The sequence below is a fragment of the Typopeltis vanoorti genome, chromosome 13 (assembly GCF_054136105.1).
Source record: "Typopeltis vanoorti isolate ZY-2024b chromosome 13, IOZ_Tvanoo_1.0, whole genome shotgun sequence".
In the NCBI taxonomy this organism is placed as follows: domain Eukaryota; kingdom Metazoa; phylum Arthropoda; class Arachnida; order Uropygi; family Thelyphonidae; genus Typopeltis; species Typopeltis vanoorti.
Genome location: NC_143561.1, coordinates 96,187,598 through 96,215,432, shown reverse-complemented (window position 1 = coordinate 96,215,432; position 27,835 = coordinate 96,187,598). Strand labels below are relative to the sequence as shown.

The following is a 27,835-nucleotide window of genomic DNA, read 5'->3' as shown; positions in this document are numbered from 1 at the left end:
TGCTTCCCCTCCCTTCGAAAAAGGATTCCCTGGAAGTGAAAGCTGATTAATACGCAGGGGCATTCATCATAAGAAAAATAGAAACTATAGAAACGTTTGTTTTTCCTTTTAGATTGCAAATAATGCTTAAGTAACATGAAATTACTTATAGATACGTCTTGTATTAATTTTACAATATTTTTTTTTTTAAAGTATTGAATAAGCAGCTATCTATTTTTTGTCCTTTCGTTTTATTTTATTTGTCGTTTATTGGCTTTTTTCTTTTTTTCTTAAGCACGTGCCATATCGGAATTTTTATTATTGATTTACAAAGGACCACGCTTTGGAATACTAGTGTAAAGATTTACTTTTAGTAACATACTAAACGAACATCCAAATCACGTTGTTTTTGAGACTTGAATGATATAATCTGCTTCGTCTAAAATTAATTGCCCATTTCTCTAAGGGTAGCTATTGATCAGAATATAGGAACTAATTTCACAGTAGGACAATCAAGATTCTTTCATTGCATAAACGTTTTGATACACGTTATGACGCACTCGTATCTGGAAAGTGGTGCTTCAGTAGATCAGTCTCATACGGAGGTGGCAGGATTTATCATCTCGCGCAAACAGAACATACTCAGTTAACAGACTAAATATACTGGCCTTCCATAGCCGTAGTCGCTTCCGTAATTCAAACAACCACAGTCCGTAGTTCAGTTAAAAGAAACATATTATGTGGTTGACATTGCATCCAAAGCCTCTCCGCTTAGGATGCAAGGTAACTGTACGAAACAGTTTTTGTGATTCCTTTCATAACTGGTCATAGAGCACGGTAATCAACTGACAATATACTACTTGTGTTACTGTCTTTAGCTACACTGGTGAAATCCTATACAACAGCTCTTATCCGAAAACCTGCTTTCGGGTTTAGCACATCTAATGAACTTTAAGTGAGTTCTTTTCGGTATAATTGGTCTCTAATATTAATAACTAGAACGTTGTGATTACAGAGTAGTTCTCCATTATGTTTAAATGGATCTCTTAGAACTGCTTAATTCATTTTCATTTTCCTATTATACCATGCACAGAAAAGCAGATTATGCTAGTTATTGAAGTTTTCCTTGTTATCGGTATTTTTAAAGTCTTAAGAAGTTTGGTAATTGAAAGATTAGAAAACAACTTGAATCGTGTACTCATTTAAGATTTGTTGATAGCGAAGAGTACCAAAGAATGGCCACTTATAAAGGTTTTTCCAGGTAGCTGCTTAAATAAATAGAAAAGGGGATAAGAAGTCTACAGGTTGAAAGTTCATTTGCAAGTAGTTAACTACTTCGTTCCATGTATACAGAACAATATGAAGAATGAACTTTTTCGGTTAAAACAGTCGAGTATTTTTAATACAGTGCTAGATTATGTTGGTCACGTTACAGCATAGAATTGGTGATATTTTACGCCATCCATTCAGATACTCTTTCCGAATTATTTAGAAATCTGTTTATACTTAGCATACAAGTGTAGTTTGGAAATACGATATTTTTAAAGTTACTGATGTTTGGTTCAACAAAAAATAAATATTCTAGTTAAAAAAACAACGGGGAAAAGGACGTTCAATTAATAAAATATCCAATCTCTACATATTTCGTGTGGTTCATTAGCATTTTTGTCAAATCTCCTTTCCCAAACTATTAAACTTAATTACGCTATAAACATACGTTTCTTGCGTAGTTATTAATTCATGATTGCAAAGATGCTTTATTGCTATATACTACGTTGCTTATTCTGTTATCTGAACTGGGTAGCTTATCGTATTTGCATTAAACTGTTTAAGCCTAATGATTAAAAATTGTAATTTCTGAAACGAAAGTGACCAAATGGCTAGTTAAAGGTAAGTTGGGTGCAAGAGGGGGTCAGAGTCGAGATAATGTGAAGAATGAATCACTGAAGTTATGTCCCCTATCTCTTCCCCTTATCGCTGTCCCAGCTTAGTTGACCAACCAATCTATCGCAACGACACATGTACATTTAACTTTGATCTGTTTTCCAGGTTATTTGCGCACGTGTTTGGATAATAAGCCCGTGAAGAGACCGATAGCATTCATACCAGCTTCACCATCTAGAAGTGTTATTTCTATGAGTTCTACTGCAATTACTGAGGAGGGGTTGTCCCGACCCAGCCGTAGGAAATTAGTGTGGCTGATTCCATTCGTCGTTCTGATAGCTGCCATTGCCGTGCATAAAGTAAAAGAAGGCCGGGTTCAAGTTGTTCATACAAGGCCCAGACACAAAGGTAAGGGTGACTGTTCCCGTATCTGATAGCAGTTTGATATCTGAAACAACGAATTAGTTTAAAAGGAAATCTGCTGGAAGAAATATTCATCGAACATTGTTGACATGCTTGTAACTTACTATTGATCTTTCGCTAGTGTTTCTCAAATAAATTGTATCACATGTCCTACCAAAGCAAGTTGCATATAAATAAACTTCGATTAATTTATTCATTTTTGTGTCGTGGTATTTTGATGGACAGTATTGTGCAATAATCACACACAATGGCAGTTGTAATGATAAATACTTATAAAATTACCATTGTAAAATAATAATTATATTAAAATTTCGTTTCGTATCTCTACATTATGGAACTTTTATTTAAATACGAAATTTGTATTTGCTAGAGCAACGAAAAAGTGCATAAAAACATGCATAGGGATTAATGTCAGAATTCAAACCACACATATACTCCCCTCCCCTCAAAAGGGAAGTGTGTCCCCTTTGGTCTTCAGGACTCGTTCGTACAATATTTCTTGAAGGAGAGTGTATTTGGAGGGAATGTGAATGAATGAACTTGGCGAACACCAAATACAGTGGCTATCTCATACATTCATTTAATAACCTAATTAAATCTCTGGCAAAGGATACAAGTCACTCATCTATGGCATTCCAGGATTAGCTACGAGTAGGCCTTGCTTATTTTATTCTGCGGAAATGCATGTTTTCATTTTTCACTTGTTGGTAAATAAAGATACTCCGTATTAATCCTTGAATATAAGTTGCCTAATAAACTGCCTTGAGCTAATCCAAAACAATCTTTAGCTCATGCCAAACGTTTTGTTTAGACAAAGTTCTGCTAACACAATAAAATGCTGCTTTTTACAGATAAAATTCTTCGCGAGACAATTGTTAGCTAAATACTTCTCGGTGGATGTGTGTCTATGGCGGGGGGGGGGGTTCGTTAAAAGTGAGAGCTTAAAAGTAAAGAATGTACTTCGTGATCTATGTTACGAATAGTGCGGCAGTGTACCTGTACACTGCTCTAATCAAGTGATGGAAATGTACCGCACGGAACTTTAAAAAAAAAAAAAAAAAACACCATGATCTAAACAATAGGGGACGATAAGATGCGAGCTGTTTATCAAATAAGGACAACGCGATGACAAGATAAGTTTTAATAGTTATGCATAGAACAGATTTGAGAAAGCTTGGGTGAAGAGAAAATGAATCCTACAAGAGAAATAACTAGTGGGTACAAGTTGGGTTCTGTTTAGATACTGTCATTATCAACATATTTTGTTACAAAGGCACAAAGACTTATCTGGGAAAAAACGATATTGGTTTAGGAAATGATTGAAACGAGTATCTCCTTGTAACACGACGATAAACCGGTTTGTCACACAGTTCATTCAATATAGTAATCCCACCCACGAAAGGTTGAAGACCTGTAGAACACAAATATGGGCGGGGTAGGACAATGTTTTTAAATGTTTAGTAAATGCTATAAAGTTATCATTAATGCTTAAATTTATATGCTTGATTTGAATAAGATTTAGTATTTATACAGCATTCTGTTTTTTTAATATATATATCCGAGTCCACAATGGCTTAGTTGGTGATGAATTTCATTAGCGAAACATCTTGCAGTTGGAATCTTGTTGATTATTCGAAGAATGAACACTCCTTTTGTTTTTCTATTTGTAATGAAGTAATCGATTTAAAATGGGGAGTAAAGTTGCATTTCTCTAACCACGAAACCGACCTTTTGAACTCTTACCACACACAAATTAGCCACAATACTCTTACAACATCGTCAGTTTGCACTACATTCAACCAGCCTAACCCTGTCACACAATTCAACTCGCGAACTATGGCAGATAATCTGTGTGAACCATTTTCTAAAATTCAAAATTAGTATTTACGACTACGACTGAAACTTCAGTTAACTCAAAATAGGTTTGATGGATCACAATACTCCATTAGTATCGAATTTTGCTTTATTTTACCAGTCAGTTCCGAAGGATAATCCCTTGAATTCATATTGTATATTACCAACAATGAAACGTCAGGTTTTATGAAGGAAGATAAAATATATTCATCATCTGTCATTGCAGAAGCCTCCTGCTATTGCTGGACACCAAAATGTGTGACATTGGATTGGGTGTTGTAATCAAAACCGTGTGCCCACTAGTCCAGTTACAGTAGCTGTGTATTACAAAATATTCTGATTAGGGCAAAAACTGTTGAAATAAATAAGCATAATATATTTCAATAGATATTCTACTGAAATATATTATGCTTAAGGTAAATAACGAACTTTATGGTAGTATTTTTGTAATAACTACTAATTGGATGCATTAATAGAAAAGTTCTGGCTTCCAAATTTTCATCAGGAGTCCTGAAGGCTCTTGTTCTTCCCTAAAGCTTTATAAAGAGAGGCATGCTGTTCATATTTTCTGACTATCATAGAGCAAAAGATAAACAACAAAATTATCTTGAATTCATTAGAAGTTTTAAAATTAGGTAACGAATTACTTGTGTTGTGGTTGAAAAACAATCAAGTGTATAAAATAGTTGAATTCCTAAGAAAATGAAACGTGGTTAAGCTTATTATATATTTTATTAGCAAACATATTAGAATTTGCTTGAATTTCAAATTTCGCTAGTTCTAAAATGATGATAAGCAAACCTTCCAAATGAAATGTAATTCAATTTCACTGGAAACGGGGGGGGGAATCTTTCAAGTTAAAGAAAAATCCTCTATCCTTAATTGCAGAAGAGGACAACCTAAGGAAAATAACCATGTGCCCTTTCGACCATAAAAAATTGACGGTTAATAATCCGAGGAAATCTATTTTTACCGCTTACAACATTGTTGTCTACACTACCATATTTTGAAGTTATAAAATACTCATTTTCCTTAGTATTCAAGCTGTTTTGTGATTTTTTTTTTTTGAGGTTTAAAACACGTTCAAGTACTGTACATGTAATTTGAAAATTCAGTTTTATAAAAATGAATAATAATGGTCTTAAATCCAAAGATATTGAAATATTCGGACTTTTTTTGTGACATAACATCAATCTAGATATATCTCCCCTCGTCATTGTATTGCAATATCCCGAATAAAATCATTCTGATCAGGATAATAATCAGTCGCCTGTTAAATAATAAATGAAATCAACTTCTCACAATGTTTCGTTTAAATAATCGTATAGGAACAGAAATGCACCGGCCTTGTGTTGCATTTTATACTTTGCTTAAATCTAATACTTCCCAAGACAATTTCGAATTTTTCTTTATAACCTTCATTTCAATTTATCGTGTCATTTTACACTCTTATCTTAAAATGCTATTGCCTGAGTTTTAATAGGTAAATTGACGAAATTAGATGCCGGTTATAGTTGAGTACAGATCATGCAGAAACACCGAGCAATGATTTTGAGTGAAATCAGACGGGGGGGGGGGTTATTCATTAGTATGAATACATCTGCTGTTTTGTAGGATACCCCCACCACTTACACAAACACCAAATGCAGGAATATTTCACATCTGTATGAATGTGGGATTTATAAACTTGAAGTTATTCAGGTGAGAAGTAATACGTAGGATGATTATTTATGGAGTAGGACCAACGGTAAGCCTTTTGGTGCATAAGGAAAAAACTATTCGGCGCTTCCCCCTTTTTTTTTAAATACAGGAACCCCTTAAAAATTTATCAGCCTTTAATTGGGTAACAGGAGCAAATATAAACTTACTCATTCCTGTTGTCAGTTTGTGAAGCGGTTGTAGATATAACATTTGTGTGAAAAAGAATGGGATGATCGTTATGAGAAAGGAAATTCCCTCGTGCTTGAGTACGTATTATTAACATAATTGCATGCAAAGGATTTCGTTTAGTGTGCAATGAAGCAGAACTGAATTTCGAAGGAATTGAAGTGGGCTCAGTTCTTCTTTTGAAGATGATATTTAAGAAATTCACTATTCTCGAGATATTTTTGTTCGTATATTGCAAAAGGCTGAAATGAGAGGAGTACTGCTGCCATTCTACGAAGAGAATTTGCAATGAGTACCAAAGGCCAATAATTATATCAGAGGGAAAGCATCAAAGAAGAAAAATAATCTTTTGAGGTTCGTATACCAGTATTGATAAGAGGTTTGAAGGTTTTTCTTAACAAACAAGCTGTAGAAGGAAAAACTGGATATCAATTTGCAGAAAAGAGAAACTATTCCTACCTTTTTTATATTATTATTCGCTGATTAGATAACCCTTTCGGACAGCGTGGAAGACTCACACCACAAGAATTTAAAATTAGTTGAGATGCAAGGCTTAGATCCGAAACAGGAGTAGTACAAATTGGTCACACTACTAAATTCCAGTAGGAAAATAGAATAAGAGTTATGGACTCTGACGCATAATATTTCATAACAATGGAGATTGGAATCCTAAAATGTATGAGATAGATATCAAGTGTGCACATTTACGAGTCTTTCTCGCCATCCCCTCGCGAAAGGTCTAGTTGAGAAGCATTGAGATGCAGTCTGAAAAGTGATGCAAGAAGTCAACTTTCATTTGTGATGTTTTCAGAGAAACTGTCTTGAAAGTGTTATAATATAATCGTTTTAATTAATAAAATTTAAGGTTTTTATTTCGAATTTTGAATCTTTTTCATTAAAAAATTTAAAATTAGTAAAATCACTCAAGAATGCTAGGATTAAGACTACAAATAAAGTCGTTTCCTCTCCGAAATGATTACAGGATAAAAATTTTCTATTACTGTAATTTCTTACTTCGATTTTTTATTAAAATATCAACCAAATCTGCACAATCCAAACTACTTGTAAATTAAAGTGAAGCATCTTAAACTTGTTCCTTCACGTATTCCATTTCCACCACCTTCGCTGTCCTCCGTATAATTTTTCCGATCATAATAAATGAAGAGAAAATGAAATGGAAACATTACAAGCGTAACACAACTCTCATGTTTCCAAACAGTGATAAAGTATTGAAAGCTGAATATAGTAAATGCCGCATTCTGATTTCATAACTTTATCTGATCCATTTGGAAGCATTTGATGCTTTATGTTTATAGCCATTAAGTAGTGCAGCTTCATAGCTAAAATTACAGATCGTGTTAGTACACAATTTATTGCCTCCCGAAGGTTAAAAAGAGGTAACTTTTTTAAAAATTGGTAGTAAGGTTAAAAATAGATGAGCGACCTTGAAACTATGAATTGTCGCTTCTGTTGTCATTGGGTTAGTAGGTAGGACCTTGATATCAAACGAAAACAAACACGTCTAGAAGCATAATCCAATACTTGCTTCGTAATTGAGGTTCTCCAGCAATTGAAGTAGTCGATCAGAGTTCACCATTCACAATGTTCTGATAAACGAAATTTAAGAAGTGGTTTTAGCTCCGTAATCTCGAATGCTGAATGCGCTTTTAAAGAGGAAAGCACTTTCATCAATACAATAGAGAAAGAATCACATTTTATACTTCTAAAGTACTTATTGTAGAAATTTAAATACAATTTCTGAAAAAAAAGTTCCCAGAAATATATATAATCTAAATAAATATAATATATGATAAGCCGAAATTTGAAACGTTTTTTATGTCACGTTTTTTGTCTTACCGGCGCTTACCAGCCCGGAACTCTGGAGGTTGGGCACTAAACTTTAGAGCTAAACATAGTCGCACTTCTTCAATCCTCCTTTTGCTACGTTCTGGCTTGTCCACAAATTGCGTAATTTCTTGGGTTGGAAGAATTGCAATTTCGTTTGCGATAAGCAGCAACCGAGAGGGATGAACCTTTAACAGTGCAGTGAATATCAGAAAAAAAAAAAAAAACTTATTTTTCTAAATTCAGAATTTATTTTACATTTGCCAATGCCATTTGCAAAGACCTGGGTTTCAATCTTTCCCGTCTACGACGCGAAAAACATAAAAGTTACGTTTGCAACTTACAATGAATTAGCCGATCTCATACCTCGAGATGCAGGGTTTGAAGATTTTGTAACAGTTGCTACACACAATTAACAAACCTAATATATTGTCCTCTATAGACTTAGTCGCTTTCTCCGTAATACCAAAACAACAGAGGTTTATAGTCATTTAGTCTAAAATTAGCGTAGTTTGAAACTTATAATTAATTGATGCATGAACGTTTATAATCAATTTTGTGCCATTCTTACATTTTTTAAACTTGCTTGGCTTCCACCCACGATAGGTTTTCTGTAAACCGATAGTACATTCGTACAGTGTGTGAGCTAAACATTTCCCCCCCCCCCCCTTTTTTTTTTTTTAAATGAAGAAGAAAGGATATTTTAGTCTTTAATAAAGATGCACTCGCTGTGGTTGACAAATTCATTTCCTACCCAAAGACAATCACAAGCAACCATACCCATGGCGAGATTTGCACCAGCAGCCTGTTGGCTAGAGTATACGCTAACCACTCGGCCAACTAGGGCGGAAAATGAATCTAATGCGCAATAAGTAGAATTAATTACATATCTTTGAAATCTAAACTGCAAAATTAAAAAGGAAACAAACTTCAAAAATTGACTCTTGATATGTACCCAAACATGACACTCTTAACTGCTTCCCTGGTCTAATTCTGTATACAGCTGAAATATACGAACTTAATATTGTTTTATATCATAATATCGCCTACCCTTTCTAATGATTAAAAGGATTTGACGTCCAGAGCTGACCAATCATTTGGCTATGAACTATTGAATATATTGTGCATCTAAATTTACAGTTTTGAAATAGTTATTGCATTTCCCATGCATCCGAAGTGGGGAAACGCATGAACACGCATTTTATGTTATCAGATCATGCTTACTTTTCTCTGTTTATTTTACTAGACGTATTTTGCTTCTATTATGGAAGGTTTGTTATACGTTAAATCATTTAATATACGTGATTGCTCAATGATTTGGTATTACGTTGAATCTTGCTATTCATGGTGCCTACTTTTGTGCAAATAATCGAAAATATATGAAAAACCAAATATCATGTGCGAGTTTGAAATCAGGTAACTTAAATATATTTCTTTTTATATACGAGAGACAGAGAGGGCAAGAAAATCTATCCATTTCCTGTTATTTTTGTATATTTGGTTTCTTGCCCGGATTACAAAATGTTTGTCCTATCTCTTAGTAACTACGAACTTGTGAGACAGAACTCCCCCCCCCAAAAAAAAAACGCAGGATTCGATATTCATCATTTCCACTGTTATAACTTCCCTCCATTGCGTAATTCGATCCCCCTATCCTCGTTCTTCGACCACGAGAAATGGTCTAATTCTGTATACAAGTGTTTGTCGTTGACAACTGTTGTCAGAGTGTTCTTTATCAAGTCTTCGTAAGACTTTTAGTTTTATTACATCTCACCATAGACAATGCTACTCTTTTTTTTCTTATCTGTTCCATTTTTTTAAAATGTTGCTGAACGCCAGTCATTGTCCACAAGTAACACCTTGGCTCTTTTGAATCTTTTCCTCTTCGCAATTGATAATTCTCATTCAGTGAACTAAGCTGAAGATATATTTAGTGATTACTGTACAATCAGAGGTGGCTCGTACATAGGCACTGCGGAACTGCAGTACCCCCCAATTTTTCTCGATATATATATAAATATATTTATATTTGCTTGTAATATTTAATTTTATCATCAACAATCCTATACAATTCTCTTATTTTGTATAAAAAAATGAAAATCCATCTTGTAGCACTTAGGAGGGCTAAGCAGCACTGTTTACCACAATGTCATAGTGAGATGCGAGCTGTAATCGGCACTGTCCGTCGCGCAGTTCCACTGTTTTATATGCAGTTTGCGCCAGTAGTAGTGTTCGTAGAGTATTCTACAGTAGATCAGACATGCATGATTATTGTAAATTAATTGACTTGTTAAAATTTATAACAGAAAATAATTCAGATTGTGTTCTTAGTGAAATTACTGTATTGATAAAAATTCTCTTGACAAATCCCATGACTACATCAGAGCCTGAACGCTGTTTTTCAACATTAAAGAGAATAATAACATTTCTGAGGAGCACTGTGAATCAGGATAGGCTAAATGCACTTGCAATGATTTCAACGGAGAAAAAATTCTTCAACAGTCACACAAACATCAAGGAAAAAAAGTTGATCTTTTCTCTCGAAACAAAACAAGAAGAATATATTTTATTTTTAATTACTTTTGAATTATACCAAATTGTATAATTTTATCGATAATAAACTATTTTTATTCATGTTTAGTTTTTTTTTTAAATTTTACCATAATTTTGATATTAATTAAGGGGATGCAAATTGGATTTGTATCCCCGTTTGGCTTTCAATTTATGTTATAATTTTGATATTTTATCCAAACACGTATACACTGTACTTACAATGTGTATGTATATTTCGAAAGTTGCAGCACCCCCACGATTTTAAGCCACGAGCCGCCACTGTGTACAATAAAATATAATTGTTTTTAAATGCTATTATCAAATAATAATATGTTAACATTAGGGCGGAATCTTTTGGTTATTTAATGCGGTGTTTAGTACTTCGGTTCCGAATGCATCTCCCCTATTAAAACATGAATTAATACTCCTAAAGAGTCAACCAACTCTAATCTTTCAGAAATCATCATTGGAATTGTGTTCTTTCGTAGCGAGAGAACGAGCAGGGAAAACGTCGCGTTTGTCGTATTCGTATGTTCTCTAATTTTGCGGACAGAAAGAATTTTCCAGTGAACAGGAACGTGCATAATTAGAAGAAAATATTAATATATCGAAAACGTTTATAGATTGCCACAATAACTAAAAATCGTATACCACAAAAGTTATAGTTTTAGCATGAAGAAGAAAGGATTTTAGCCTTTAGTAAAGATGTACTCATACGTCTAAGTATTATTTACATATAACTAAAACAGACTGGAATAAATAAATAAATAACAATCCATTAGGATTTAATATTAATCAAAAAACACACACAAAAATCTCCTGGTGCTACTATTTCACTTTTTTTTTTCTTTTCGAAAGTGACTGCAGACGAACGAACTAAAATTTGGTTATTTAAAATATATAATTAACGTTAATTAACCCGAGTCGTAAACATTTCATAAGTTCCCCCCTCCCACTCCCTGTAAATCGCATCACGTACTGCGTGCAACGGCATGTTTACACTCGTTGCACAAAGAAAACCACTATCTTTTGTTTTAAGTGTTTGTTTACATTGTGAAGATATCGCAGCAGAAGTAAAGAAAATTATTATAACAATCTCTTAAATGGAATCTTATAAAATTCTATTATTTATCGTCAGAACATGCAACCGATGCGCCATAGTGATCTTGGTTTTAATGTATAAACAGTCCATTCCTGGTTTGCATACGCGCAGCTCTAACGATGCCTTGAAAAATAAATTAGTTGCTTTTTTGCAGTAATTTTTTTTTACACAGACGTATATTTTTCAGTATCAATAAGACAACATTGCACAAAATACAAAAGCATAAAAGCATTTTAATAATGAATTTTAAGACTATCATGAAGGTGCGCGAAAAAGTTTGTTCGCGATTTATATTTCCATTGACTCGAGTCTTTTTCCAATTGCAGCAATATCAGACGTTGCTTACGGACAACTTGACTCACCTATTCCAGAATGCATCCCAGCATCAATAGAAGAATTTCCAGAAGATCTTTTTACACAAGAAGAAAGAAGACAAGGTTATGTGGTCATACATTTCCTAATCATGGGCTATTTGTGCGCCATGTTGGCTATCGTTTGTGATCAGTATTTTGTTCCCTCATTGGAGATAATAGCAGAGTGTAAGTAAACAAATCTAAATTAGTCTTTCTAGTAAACTGAAACACATTGTTGTTACAAATGGTGTGGCTGTTCGAGCCCTGAACTTCGAATGTTCACAGTTGTTTATTTTTTGAACGATTAAGGACGTATCTATGTAGATCCAATCTCTATAGATCGAACAGTAAAGGTGAACAGTCAGTGTATTATAAATGCATTCCGATTTGCCATTTTCATGTTTAATAACAAAAAATTAAATTAGCTATATTACATGGCGTTATGAAATTCAGATTCAATGTTATTTTACAGACGAAGTTGTTTCCTTGTGTCTTGATTAGAAAGTAAATTATACTTGACAAGAAATTGTTTTTATCTTTAACCAGGCCAACAAAAACATAAGTTGCCATGCGTGACATAACATCACGACCAGGTTACATGTATCTAGAGGCAGATGACTCCAATCAAGTTTCCCTGGTATTCCATAAAGCATCGCGCTTTCCCTTTCGAACTTCCATGTCTCACTGATGACCTCAATAAAAGTAGAAACAGATCTAGGTAGTGAACCTGTGTATAATACCTGGCAACATACACGTCCGAAGGAAAGTATGCTGTACATTATGGAAAAGTAGAACAATTTGACATGGTCATCTGCACATGATTACAAATAGCCTAATCGTGATGCTACTTAACAGGCAAACTTCATTTACTGATCAGTTATTCTTAAATTAGAAACGTAATTAATCTGAATGCCTACTTTTGAACAGAACACATCTTTTAAGAAGCCTCCATAGCTGAGTCGGTAACGACAATATTTTTTGGGTTCTGGGACATCTTTTTCGCCTTAGCTATTTAAGAACTCAACATTACGCATACAGATTATACTATGCGATAATATGGACAATATTTATCTAAAACCTCTTATGTACTTTCATTCTAGATATGTTTGAATATGAAGTTTTTAATTTTTGTGTTTTTTTTTATTTAAAAAAATTATTTGAATGCACGCATATTGACACAAAAGGATTATTTTTAGATTTAGATGTACCTGTAGATGTTGCTGGGGCAACGTTCATGGCGATTGGAACTTCATCGCCTGAGCTTTATTCTGCTGTCATTGGTGAGTGCACTTCATTAATATTTACTTAAATGTAATAAAATCAAGCAGCATTTAATTACTGAAATTTAATTACAATTTTAATACAGATAAAGTTAACATTTCTTTTGATAAATGTAATTCTTACATAGTGCAACATAAAAACTTTAAGGATGGACTTTTTTTTAGAGGAAATAACCATTTTTTTTAAAAAACTCTAAGCACTTTTACCCAGCTTACCCAACTTTAGTATGGTGAATAATATAATAATGCACAAGAACAATCGATCTTTAAATATATATCTCCACTAGATGGCGCCATATCATAGGAGTTATGACACCACAATCGTTTCCTAATTGTATCACTGTGTACTTGGATAAAAATATCTTTTTAGTTGCGTAATTTTTCAAAGTTTGCTTCGCAATGGCATGAGCACACGAAACATATGATTAAACTAACTGATAATTATTAATCAAAGTTTTCTCTTGCGCTAAGTGGCACAGTTAGTTATTGAAAATATACCGAATGTTTACCATTGTGTTGCAGCATGTGAATACTTGAATATTATATTACTAGTGATTATTTATTGTTTTTCTAATTATTCTTACGTTGAAAAAACCATTTCTAGAATGTTTGTCTTAATAAAACGGTGCATTGTTTGGAAAAGTTGTAAACAAAATAACCATTGCGTGCTCAATAAAAATGTAATTAAAAAACTACGTACGATAGTCTCAACATTTTATTGTAAATGTTGCACTTCAGCATGTTTTACTAAATAATGGCCGGTTTATGATTAATTTACTTTGCACATTCTAAAAATAGACCGTGAAGAAAACTTGGTAGCATATCTGACAGACAGGGAAGTAAAAAAAAAAAAAATTCTTTAAAAATTCTTAAGTTATTATGAATAGCCGATATTTTTCTGAGATGGGAAAAATACTTGCTAAACAATTCACAAAAATTATCTGTACAATGAATATCATTCTACTAATATTAATAAACATTTTCTCTCATATATTAAAATTTTAAGATAGACAATCCAAATGAATGACTTTTATGGGGGTCTGTTTTCCTTGAACTTCTTTCAAGTTGATCTTTGATCGCAGCAAAACAGAATAAATAATAAGCTTATTTTAAACCACAGAAGATAATTAAAATAATTCTTCCATATTTCGACACAAGTCCTTATTATAGACTCGTGTTCAGTGCTTTTGACTGATGAATAAACTCTCCATTTTCTAACCTTAATGGCTATGTGAAATAGTTCCGCCTATTTGTTCTTCTGTAGAAGGATCATACATTCCCAAAAACCAATCGATAACATTACAGGTTTTCAATTCGCTGGTGAAATTATCATGAAATAAAAATAAATTATAATAAATTAAAAAAAAAAATTTTTTTTTTGCATTCGGGGACAGCTATATGTTTCTTCACATTCTAATTTACTTCCTTATACACATATAATTGCCATTGTGCGTGACAGCCTAAGGAAAACTCCTAGTTAAGACCTGTTGGATCCTTAAAAACAGGTTTCCTATCCATTAACTAGTTAACAATGTAAATAAACACACGGTACTTATTCAAATCATTAAAAATAATATTTCTCTGCGTAAAATGCACTGAACGATTAGCAACTGTATTTTCTATAAAAATTAATCAGTTTGTCTATTAACGACTCAATTTATTTAATTAAAATGTTCCTCTATTTAAACAAACTTCTAGTTAAAGAATTATTAAGTTTTTAATGAGACACATTATATGATCACTCACGCGCTTATTTCATTTACGTGTTAATATAGATTTTCTACAATCTTTCCTCTAGGATCTTTTGTTACAGAAGGTGACATTGGAATAGGCACTATAGTTGGATCAGCTGTATTCAACATTCTGGGAGTGACCAGTGTGACGGGCATTTTGTTGTGGAAAACGGTAAGAGCAAATTGAACAGCACGTGTTTGTAGAGAACGTGAATTTTAGCAAGCTATTATATTAATACTTACTGATGTTCTACATATGTAATTATCAATTTGTGTAACTTCAGAACTCGGCCAGGTTGCGATATGCATAGTAATTAGACAGTTACGTAACACATCATTATATACAATATATATATACAGAGAAGGGCAACATGCTAATATACACAGACAAAAATTGCAACAACATTAATTAGGTTGTGAAACAAAATAAAAACAAAGTAGTTAAATAGCATTTAAATGTTACATACTAATACACACCATTGAACACAATACTGATTTGTATGCAGTCAACAGTGCACACAGAATGAATTTTGAGCTGAAAGACAAATTTGTCTTTGAACTCAAAATGACGTTTTCAGTTTGAAAACGTGATATGCAAAGGGTACATTCTTAAGGAGAGGATGCAAAGAGTGCGACAACATTAAAAAAAAAAAGTACTTAATAACTACGAAAGCCTATCGACTTTGTCGAAATTCACTACTATTTTTTGTTCCATATCGTATAATCCTTTTTTCTTCAAATCACAAAGTTGAGTATGTTTTTAATACGATCCTCAACTTGGACGTGGTATTGCATAGGGATATAGTAACTACATACACTTCAGGTTGGCATCCCAGTTTTTCAGGTGTCTATTTACGAAACCCCCTAGATCCAGTTACCGATATCTCTTTCCCCTAAATCTTAATCAACCTAAGATCCATGTCTTCGATCACTTATACCAGTCGTACCTAACGTTGATACTCAGAATACCTCTTGCACTTCATACTTTGACCGTTCTCACTACATATTTTCGAATCACTTTGTTTCTGGGTGGGGTGGAATTTCATTCCCACACGAGACCAAATAATTTACGTTCATTTGAAAAAGCGCCATATTAGCGTATAAACCCTTCATAAAATAACTGGTTAGATTCTAAGTATACTGTAAGTGTAGCCGAATTTTTTGAAAAATCCAAGATTTACAGCCCCCAATGAACCAAAGTTAAGATCGGTAATACCAAATGGCAAATTCTTTCCTTAAAAGTATGCTTTCAGAACTTCCTTCTGAGAAACCGTTTATGGCACACTCCTTATAAGGCTTTCAGCTGAAGGTGAATTAGCCAGAGTAACGGGGAAAATCCGCAAGAAAACACGTAGAATATTATTATTGAGGTATATTACTGACTTAACTGTCTGGCATCATTCCAGATATTCTCTCAGCTAATGGCTCTTAAGTGAACAGATGCCGACTTGGCTGTTAGCCCAAAACCCGACTTAGCTGACATAAACAGTACGTACTCTTGTAAACTTACTGCATAAGTGCCTTTAGTGTTTATTTGGAGCCTGAGGTACACACGCATAGTTCACCACACTTGTGAGTTTATGGAAGAAGTATGGAGTTTTCTGCTAATATTAATTGATATGAGCTTCTCTTCCAAATATGAGACAACAGAAAATACCTACACATACACACTGTGTGAATAGTGGCACAGGTTCAGAAGAGAAAAACAAACGATATAGTAAAACGGCCTCAATTGATCAGTTTTAGCAGTTGATTCACAGGATGCTTCTAAAACAGCCATTTGACTTCTCTTTTCTTAAAGAAAAAAAAAAAACATTAACGTAAGCAGACTATATAAATATTTTCTTAAAGAAAAAAAAACATTAACGTAAACAGACTATATAAATATTTTCTTAAAGGAAAAAAAAACATTAACGTAAACGGACTATATAAATAAGTAAACAAGCATGAACATTAAACTTGTATATAACGTAGAATAAAAACCAATAAAATTACGGACAATCCTATTATTCAGTTCTTTATCTTTACTTCTCATAAAGATAGTACGTCTATAACTTATAGCTATATTAATAAATAAACTTCAGAAATTGTATTAAAACAAAAAAAGTTCTTTCAAAACCAAAATATATTATAGCGTAAATATTTATTATATAAATTCCGTTTATATTTTATATAAAAAAATAATTTATTGGGATGAATTGCATATAACTTCTGTGTTTAGAATTGCCACGTTCTTAAAGGTCACGAATACGATACAGACAATTTTAGTTCAACTGCTGTTGAACTTAATTCTTACAAAAGATTATCTTGCATGCCTGAGAAATATTCTTGTGGTTCTCCCCTTCACACACCAAGCTCTATGATCCCGAATGAATTGTTGAGAAAAATCAAATGTTGACTGCATATTATATTGAGATACATAGTGAAGGTCACTAAAGGTGATTTTAGAGTGAATTACACCTCCAGTTCTTTTCACTTTCAAGATTGCGATATTTTACTCTCCATTGATACTTATAAACAAATGCCGAGGTATCCAGTCTTAATTAAAAACATTAAATTGTTTAGTTGAGTCTAAATTTGACTTAAGTCTCATTTGCACACAGTATTTTCAATTATTTTTCGCTTTGTATTTACATTCAGGGCCGAGCCGTGCGGTTGTGCAGATTGTGCACCGCACAAGGGCGCTTGAAGATAGGGGCGCCATTTCACGATGGGAAATAATACTAAAATATATATATTTTCTTATTCTTGAATTATATAAATATCACAATTAAAAATTATAGTTAATGCAATAAAAATGAAAATTTAAATCAGTCAAATTATTATGAATTCTTAATAATCTAACAACATTTTTAACTTAATACATCGCCAGTTTTATTATAATTTGTTTAAAGTGAAACGTTATCAATATTCCCACAGATTTTATTTCACAGAGTAAGCATCGACTCAACGAAAATTTTATAAATATTCTCGATTGTTTATTATATTTTTAGTGGAAATTGTTAGTTTAAGACCGTGAGTTCATACCGTCGACAGAGTGTAGCATAGAGGCAGCCTACCTAACAGCGCTGCTTAATAAGGGCATTCGTTCAGCCGTATTACGGCAACATGATATTTTACAAAATTACAGCGTTTAGTTTAGCAAATAAAAAAGGCGCCAGTTCCCATTGACAGTTAAATATGTGCTTATTATATTTTATTAATAAAAAATTAGTCATACATACTAAAACTAAACATTTTCGAACCCACTTATTAGATACTTAAGGAAACAACCCATTAAATATCATACGATGTGAATTTCATAAACTTTTATAGTCTATATATATATTAAATTATATTATGCATGAATTCTCCTACTCAAATTGCGAATCACTATCCCCCCGACTTTCACATTTTACACCCTGCAGTAAACCATACTCCCTCCACATCAGCAACTATACTGCAGCAACACGAAAAACAATTACTGTAGTTTTATGTCACCGAATAAGGTTCACAGACATTTGCAGACTGTGTAATATATTTCTCAACAAATAGTGCAATTAGAGATAACTGGGAATATATAAACACTAACGAATAATCACATATCCTCTGCTGTATATACTGGAGCCAACCACATGTTGCAAATGCAACATATGGTTTTGCTTGACACCACTGCCGTCATGAACGTGTTAAAACTAAGAAATATATCGTCGTCTTCTCTCTTCCATCATCTATGTGGATGATGATGAGGCCGAATGAACTCTTTCCACTTCTGTCTATCCCCTGAGAGTCCGACCAATTCTGTCCAGTTTGGTGTCGCTTGTTGTGATTTGGTTTTCAGGTCCTCTTTTATTTTGTCTATCCATCTAATTCTGGGCTGTCTTTTGGATCTTTTACCTTCCAAGAAATATATAGTGAATGCATTTCAGATATTATGGAAATCGGTTTAAGAGAATTAGCATTTCAATTCAATTGTCAGCTTGTTTTGTTTGGATCGCGCGATCTTTTGTTAATACCGCACCAATCATATGCACTTCTTAATAGTGGCTTTTTCTCTATTATACTAGCCTACAATCGCGCACATCTTTCACTTCTCATTAGTAATTTATCAAGGATTGTTCATTACGTATCTCAAGTCTTAAATTACTGGTAATTTTTGCTTGATATAATGGGAAAGAAGATGACTATTTGGGTAGATAACTTTGATTGCACACAAGGAAACCGCTCTCGAGGACAGAAGAAGTGATGGAGAATAGAAGCTTCTTGGTAAGTCATACCCATTTTCAGTTTTTTTTTCCCTGAAAACTTTAGTTTTCGAAAATCTCCGCATATATCTGCACCACGATTTTTAGTTTGACAATCAATATTCCGACAATCGTAATATTGATGGTATGACTTTTGAGGAATGAAAAACTTTGCAATGTTTTATTAAAAAAGAGTCGGCTCCTCAGGATGTTTTAAATTATATATACGAAAATAAATTAACCGACACGTTTCCGAATACTGCGACTGTGATGCGTATTTATTTAACATTACCAATATCCGTAGCATCAGGGGAAAGACGTTTTTCAAAACTGAAATTAATAAAAATATATTTGCGGTCAACAATGTCTGGAGAGCATCTAACGGATTTATCAATTGAAAATAATATTATGGATTCGTGAGACATTAAAGATATTATTAAAAATTTTGTGGCGGCTGAAGCAAGACGGATAAATATGTAAAATAAATCTACATTTATACTAATTATATAGTTAAAAACATATCTCCAAATTATCTTTGTTATGTAATATTTCTTTTTATATTAAAATAAAAGTAATTTTTACAAAGATAATAAGCCGAAAGGCTATTTTATCGGCGAATTTGTTAATTGAAAGGGAGATGGTAAATCCCGTTTTATTTTATAGCCGGGTACGAAACTCGGGTCGAAATCCATCGACATCCATAGAGTTTCGATGCCGAAAAAACTATCGGCGGAACCAAGTGTAAATGATCACTTGGGTAGTACAACACCAGGGCAACTCCATGCAAAGGTGGAGCAAGCTCCGTCACTAACTTTAATATTCTCTCATAATGTAAAACCAGCTATAAAATAAAACGGGATTTACCATCTCCCTTTCAATTAAAAGTAATTTTTGTTTATATATATGTGTGTGTGTGTGTGTGTGTGTGTGTGTTAAAGATACCAAGCTATTTTAAACCAGGTTTTACTCCATTTCCCAAGTAAGCAAACAGACAAACAAGTCAAGTTTGCGCCTACAAGTGATGCAAGTCTAGCTGACCCTGCACGTAGTGCAAGACCAAGGCAACTCCTGGTAATAATAAAAAATAGAACAATAAAATAATAGAAAAAAAAAAAAAATATATATATATATATATATATATATATATACACGCACACTTTTTCTGTTGTATTTATATATAAAGGAATAAACATTTTTGAAAATTTTTATTAATGAGTTTCAGTGATTACAATGTTCTAATACTGTTAAATAATATTTATTTTTACGTATGCGTATAAACTGTTTTTTACTTTTAACAAAGTAAAATTTTTCATGGAAACTTATTTTATGGGGGCACTGAAAAATGTTTTGCACAAGGGCGCCTTTCTAATAGTAACATATTTATTTACTTGATACAGGAAGTACCCGTGGACTGGTATCCCATCTCTAGAGACTGTTTGGTGTATATTTTCTCTGTGATTGCTCTGATACTGGTCATTCAGAACAACATTGTTACATGGTAAGTATGAGCAAGCTTAGAATTTAACTTAGATACGTGCTGCCATCTATCGAGGACGCTAAAAACTAACTTTCCATTTGATATATATGCATTAAAAATATATATGTATGTGAACTGGTCTGCTAGATATCTCGAATACATTATAAGAGTTGTATTAATAACAAAAAATGGCAATTTGAATTACAGTATTCACATATTTGTTACTTTACAAGGAAATAAATTTAATACAAGGTGCAATTTAAGATTATGTATGTAATACATCGTTTTAATTCATAATTAAGTAATTATTAATATTCTAAAAGGGGAAATCCTTGAAATGATAGTCTGAGCCATCTTTTCGTAATTTACCTGTGTTAATTTAGAATGTCACCATGGTGCTGTAATACTATAAATGTACTTTTATGTTCCAGGTTCGAATCCAGCCTTTTGTTATTGATGTTTATAGCATACATCGTGGTTATGTATTATAATCACGATATCGAAAAATCTTGCACGGAAAAAGTAAGTACATTTAATTCAAAAAGCAATTCTGTTTTATTATTGCACGTGAAACACATCTTTCTCACGCACTTTCCGTCAAATGACTCCATTCTCAAACTTTTATAGGTCGAAGATATTCGCACCTGGTGGAAAACGTATCGCCGAGCACGAACCAATTCTTTCAGACCAAAACGGAAAAGCATCACAATCAAACATCAGATAAACGAGGGAAAGAACCAAAATTTACTTCATCTTGTAAATGGAGTTATACCTACAGAAAATGGTCATACACAACACACTTATGATTCGATTGCCAATGGAGCTGTAGTTGATGATAAAGATGACAAACAGGTAAGTAATGTTTAGGACATATGAAGGCGTATGAAATATCCGTCTTCGAAGTATTTGTTCGCAATCAATGTCGATTTTTTTCCGAGTTTCAGATCTCATATATATCGCCAGAATTAAAAATAAACTACAGCATACGTGGATCTTGTGAAATAATAAGTCATAATTATGACGCAATACAGGTTTTTAGTGTTAATCGGTGACCTAAAATGCTATGGATGACAGGAATGGTTTATTTTTACCTAACCAGGTCGTGTGTCACACAATGAACTTTTTTTTAGTGCGAATAATGAGAAAATTCACGAAGAATGACATTCAGACAATTCAAACCGTGTAACCAGAACTGGCATGTTTTCAGATTCTATTTTTATCTGAGAGAGTATTTTTATTTAAGTTATTGTAGTGATAAGATCGAGGCAGAATCGTGAAACTATTTACCTCGATCTTATAATACTAATAATAATTAGTAACCTTATTAAAAATCTATTTTGAATATGTTTACGTATTCCTGATAAGGATTAAAAATTTGAAACCATTAAAAAAATCTGTTGTTAGAATGTGACTTATTTGAAAGATGACAAATTTCTACAAATTGAGGACGGGATACTTACTGTATAAAATAGAGAACAGTTGGAAAGACTTATGTGCATTCGAACAAAGATTGTAAGAGATTTATGACATAAATACGATAAGAAAAATTCTCGGTAACTTTCGACACATGTGATACTCCAAAGTTCTCTCAGGGAAAATACCCGATAATTAATAAACCCCTTCCCTTTGCAAGGCCTTGCCGATGTAGAATCAGTTATCATTCCATGTTAAATATCAGGTATTTCCCCTGAGAGAACTTTGGAGTATCCGATGTGTCGAAATTCACCGAGAATTTTCTCTCTTCAAGTCGCTCTCATGTACACGATCATTAACTCATGCAGTCAAGTGATGTTATAGGATTGCCGTGTTGGGCACTTGGACTTTTACGTTTATTGTTCCTTTTCAAAAGACATTCATCAGACAGCTAACACTTCTTAAAATGACGCTGAAAGTCCTTGAATCATTTTAAATAGTTTGAAACGTTCTGTGCTGATAATTAGTTGGAAGTTATACTTCCAAAGATTACAGTTTTGTGATTAATTCTTAATTATTAATTCTAATTTCTGCATAACATCTGGACTCGCAGTATAAACTTCGCTACGGTTAAGTGGAAACGGATTGATTCAGAAAAGTACTGCAGTTTAATTGGTTAAACTACTAGACCATCTTGCATAACAGCGACAAATGCAGAAATTATAACCAGTGAAAATCTGCATGGAATGATGGGAAATGTTGGGGAAAAAAAAAATGTTGGCATTACGTCAAAATTTTGTCTTAGAGGATTTTTTCCTTCAAACTTTTGTGTGCGCGTATGCAGATCTTTCTTATTGCTCACAATTTTCTTACTCTTTCAGTTTCAAATTACAGAATACGTTAAAATTCTAATATCGAAATAATCTTCGAGTATTTAAGTGGATTAATCACAGTCGAAGAAGTAATGTGTTATATTCGTTGTAGAGAAATTTTGTAAAAGTTATAACACATAATGAAACTGAAGGTGTGTTCACCTTCAGTTTCATATGTCGGATATGTTATAATTGAAACTTAATCAAATATGGTTCAAATATTCTATTAGACGATGTCTCGGATGCCCTCGATAGATAGATGGTCATAAAAAAACAAAATTTTCAATGGAAAGGCTATTGTAATATTGTGCTGCCATCTGCCGGACTCCATGCAAAGCTTGGTATATTTTGTTAAGTTTTAAGAATCGGAAATTTTAGAAAAATTACATTTCAAATTAAATGTATGTATAAACATACTGCAGTGATCACCAGGTAAAGAAACAATTGATGTTTTTGAATAATATAAACTGGATTACTTTTCCATTATTCAGTTTTGCATTTTCGAGCTGAAATAATCTATTCTGTATTCAATTGCAGTCTGAATGTTCTGATATCGATGATGATCTATCACCATGGTCAATACCCACAGAGGGACCTCTTCACATAATTTGGTGGATATTTATATGGCCTGCTCTTCTTCTGTTCAGCTTAACCATCCCTAGCTGTAGGAGACCCAATCAGAAAAGATTCCCATTCAGTTTCTTCATATCGGTGCTGTGGATTGGAGTCATTTCATATTTATGTTCCTGGATGGTCACTATTATAGGTAATGGATCTTATCTCGGAAGGTTTGAAATTGTTGGTAAATATGTATAGTTTTAAAATAAAATTAATCACAAAGATGTCGTTCAATCCGTTAGTTACACGATGAAAAGTTTTACTTAACTACGTAAGACATTTTTTCATGTATATTTTAAACGAAAGTTGCGTCGGTCATATTTCCTACGTAAGCTGTATGTGTGTGTGTAAACCCATTTCAAATGTGTCAAGTTCGGGTTCCTTTCTTCTTGTCGGTTAAACAAAAAGCTTTTATTTATTTAAATTACTACAAGGTTTTAGAACTTAATTACTCGGTCTGTTTGCTAATGCCATGTTAATGGAATACTCCTTGTTTTATATTAGCAAACAGTCTAAAAACGTAGTTCGTCATGGAGAAAACCCTAAAACGATGTTCAGCTATTCAATTTTTACAACTGATTTAGGAGAAATTGTTATGGAAACTCATGATAACCGAACGAGCAACTTTGAAACGGCAGAATCCTTTTAAACCATGGCATGCAAACTAAAACCTAGACGAGAAGATGAGAATCGAGACATTGTTTTGAATGTCAATTTACAGAATTTATACGGAATTTTATTTATTTATTTTTTTAATAAAAAGTGCCCTGGGAATCCATGAAAGTATCCTGCAAGGAAAAGATAAGCTGCGTCAAAGACACTCAAACAAATATCAGTTCCAAACTGAACTTTGTACGCTACTTTCTTGTACCCAGTATTTGTATTGCTTTCCTCTCTATATACAGGATGGTTCAAAATTCCAAGTACAAACTTTGAGGAAAGGTAGAGAACAACAAAATCAACCATATTCACATAGGAAAGCATGACCGGAAACGCCACCGGAAGGTACTAACAGGGACACAAAGATACAGAAATAACACAAGGCAGTAAGTAGTGTAAAAAAAAACTTTATTAGACGTAACTGAACAGTTCAATTGGATACAAAATATGGTAAACGAGGTGCATGTCAGCCATCTCAGCATTCGTAAAACGACGCATGTTCTTCGTATGACGTATGATTTTCGTATGACGTAGAAAGCTTGAATGAGGGAGCCCCAATTCTCACCTGGAGCACTGGTGAACAGCGCCACCTATCACTTTCGGGTGGAGTTTCCGGTCATGCTTTCCCATGTGAATATGGTTGATTTTGATGTTCTCTACCTCCCCTCGAAGTTTCCATGTGGAATTTTGAACTACCCTGTATATTTATACGCAATATTTGTTTCTCGCAGACATCTTCCTGATATCTTCAGCCAAATTTTTCCTGGACATACGCGGTATTTGAACATTAAAGGAATTTAATAGAGTTAATTTAACACACGATCCATCTAAAACATTAAGACGATGTTATTGGATGGTCGGTGAGCTAAAAACCCTCTGAAATTACATTTTCGCGTTCAAAATTTGATCGGTCGATTATTTTTCATGAGATCTATAAATTTAAAATGGTTGAAATCATTTGTTTTATTAAGTTCAGTTGAACAGTATTCTATTCAATTGCGATTTATACATTAAAAACAAACATTTTTGTTAACTTGTTGAATTTCATATTTTGTATAAATCCCCGTTTAGGTTTTACATTGGGACTTCCAGATTCAGTCGCCGGCATTACCCTCCTGGCTGCAGGCATTAGTGTGCCTGAGATAATTGCAAGCGTCATTGTGGTCAGAAATGGTAAGAAATTGAAATTTATGTCAATGAATAACTTAATAAAACATAAATCGAAATTAGATTATATATTTGATTAGCCAACTCATAATCGTCGGTATATTTTAAGATATTCGCATTCAAAAAGGTATAAATAAGTTAAAAAAAAAAAAAAAATCAGCTAACGCTAAAACGGCCTCGCCTACTCCCTATACTCCCGTATAGGGAGTAGGCGAGGCCGTTTTAGCCCTAATCTAACTTTTAGACTCAGTGGGCAGTTCAATCTCCACTGGTAGCCAATCAGAGATAGCTGGCCCAAGGCTATCACTAATTAATCGGCATGCAGTGAAGAAGGCGGCTACTAAGTGCTGCCATCTGGTGGTCCCTAACACAATATATTTAATGTCTGAAATGTGGGTTCGACGGCCGATTTTCTTGAGTTTACGGGACGAAAAACCGGCTAGCCCGTGCAAGAGATCGACTAACTCTGGAACCGGTCGAAAAACCGGTTAGAAAAAGTTTCTCTAGTCAGCGACTAGATTCGAACGCCTTTCGTCTTGCGGTCAAGCGCTGTAGAGTGCAAACGCTACTTCTACTGAGCTACACAGGCTCTAAATAAGAAATAAAATAATATATATATATTTTTTAATACGATCGCGTTTTTGCTAATCAGTCTTAAGTTAAAAAAAAAGACAATATAATAAAGATTTTCTCTGTCGCATTGCGTTTTTTTTTTTTTTAAATATCCAGTTATTATAATTGACTCAATGCCCACAATATTATGTAAACATGGCTCCTTGAAATGTTATAAAACGAGATTTGTTTGGTGCGAATATCTGGATTACTATTTCTTGCCCACTTTTGGTAAAGGTAAAATTATGTTAATTCTCAGTATCTTGGTTTTCCAAACGTGGTTCTTTCTCTTTATGATTGAACTTTAATTATGCTGATTGTGTTTTTATGTAAATTGTTGCATCCATGAAAGGTTGTAAACCTTATTGTGTAATGTATTGGGTGGATTAAGGATCAATCCTAGGTTGAATTAATCCAATCATCTATGATGATAATACTGAAAGCGATGTACTGAAAGGTCCATTACATATAGTAGAATTGGCGCCTCTTTTATTCAGATTCTTGTATTTTTTACAGATTATTTTGCTGCTTATATTGTAAGCATTTTTTGAAATATTTTGAAAATTATAAGAAAAATATAAATGTGGATATTTGAACATCACGAACTACTGTGTGTTTGATGTAAACCTAACGCTGTGCAATGTGTATCTGTACCGCTCCAGTGCGAAAACATGTTTGTACTAGAAGCGGAAAGGAACACACACACACACACACAACGACCAAGCCGGCAAACTCAATGCTGATAATGGTATACTATCAAAACAATTTGACCTAAGTAAGTGCAGAATCGTGCATGAAAAAATAGAACTAGCAGAGGGCTTCAAAGGCTAGCTGTTGTTAAAGACAAGGCATGCACTTAGCATTTAGACCTTGGAACAACCATCGATCTAGAAGCAAACAAACATTGGTCGGTTGACGGGACGAATGTTTTCAAAGTTATTTATGGTGTTTTAATAGTATCTAACGGGTTGTTTAAGAGAAACTAAATATCAAAACTACCCATTAATGTTACCAATCTAAACGTTTTACTGTTCTTCTGAATAGACGTCACCTTTTCGGATTCTTTGTCCTAAACACATTGTACTATCAACCCAATCCTAGCTTTCTTAAATATCCCTGTTCTTAAATCAGGATCATACTCAACTCCGTATTGAAAAGTTAATACGATCCTTGTTACTAATGTGCCGAATATTGTGTGAAAGCCCATAGACCACACAAACAGAAAAAGGCATTATATTTGCATGATTTTTATGTGTGTTTTTCCATAGACATTAGCATGTATTATAATGTGAACATGTTGCATTTTATCTCTCTCATCTTTTCTTTCTTTTTCAGGACTGGCCAACATGGCTATTTGCAACTTGATTGGTAGCAACATTTTTGATATTCTTTTCTGTCTCGGACTTCCATGGCTCATCAAGACAACGTTGTTTTCCAAAACGGGCATCTTAGTGATCAACAGTTCCGCTTTAACATACACCACTGTCACCTTATTGTCAACAGTGGTTCTGCTTTTCATAACCCTCACTTTAGCAGGATGGAAGCTCAACTCCAAGGTGGGCTTCCAGTGTTTGATCTTGTACATTGGCTTCCTGGTCATCGCTTGCATGTGTGAACTCAATGTGTTTGGCCAGATGAATCCACCCACATGTCCCAGCTGAGTCGAGGAGTTAAATATGCATTGTATAAAATATAATATATTTTTGTAGTGATTGTGCTCATTATTATTATTATTAAACGTGAGTGTCCGCTCTGAGAGGGACGAAGCTGTACGACATGACCTTCAAGTGTGCAGATGGTTAATTTGTTATTAGTTCTTACCGACCGCGTACTCATTGTACATTACAATGCAGTTATATACTCCTATTAACACCCTATAAATAAAGATTTTTCTGTTGTT

General features: G+C 33.6%; 1 protein-coding gene across 1 annotated transcript; it reads left to right on the top strand.

The window, feature by feature from the left end:
- The first annotated feature begins 2,039 nt into the window (after window positions 1-2,039).
- On the top strand, window positions 2,040-27,835 carry LOC150100393 (sodium/potassium/calcium exchanger 5-like). Its single transcript, XM_090402571.1, has 10 exons — window positions 2,040-2,271; window positions 11,854-12,066; window positions 13,077-13,160; window positions 14,959-15,065; window positions 20,514-20,614; window positions 21,025-21,115; window positions 21,221-21,445; window positions 23,416-23,644; window positions 25,228-25,329; window positions 27,271-27,835. Exons 1-10 carry the CDS (start codon window positions 2,115-2,117, stop codon window positions 27,594-27,596), a joined length of 1,635 nt encoding a protein of 544 aa, XP_090258697.1. The 5' UTR covers window positions 2,040-2,114; the 3' UTR covers window positions 27,597-27,835.

Excerpts from the sequence above, each read along its gene's own strand:
- LOC150100393 (XM_090402571.1), top strand. The coding sequence starts at position 2,115 with ATGAGTTCTACTGCAATTACTGAGGAGGGGTTGTCCCGACCCAGCCGT. Across the intron at positions 12,067-13,076 it reads ATTGGAGATAATAGCAGAGT|ATTTAGATGTACCTGTAGAT; the intron begins GTAAGTAAACAA and ends GATTATTTTTAG. Across the intron at positions 15,066-20,513 it reads GCATTTTGTTGTGGAAAACG|GAAGTACCCGTGGACTGGTA; the intron begins GTAAGAGCAAAT and ends TACTTGATACAG.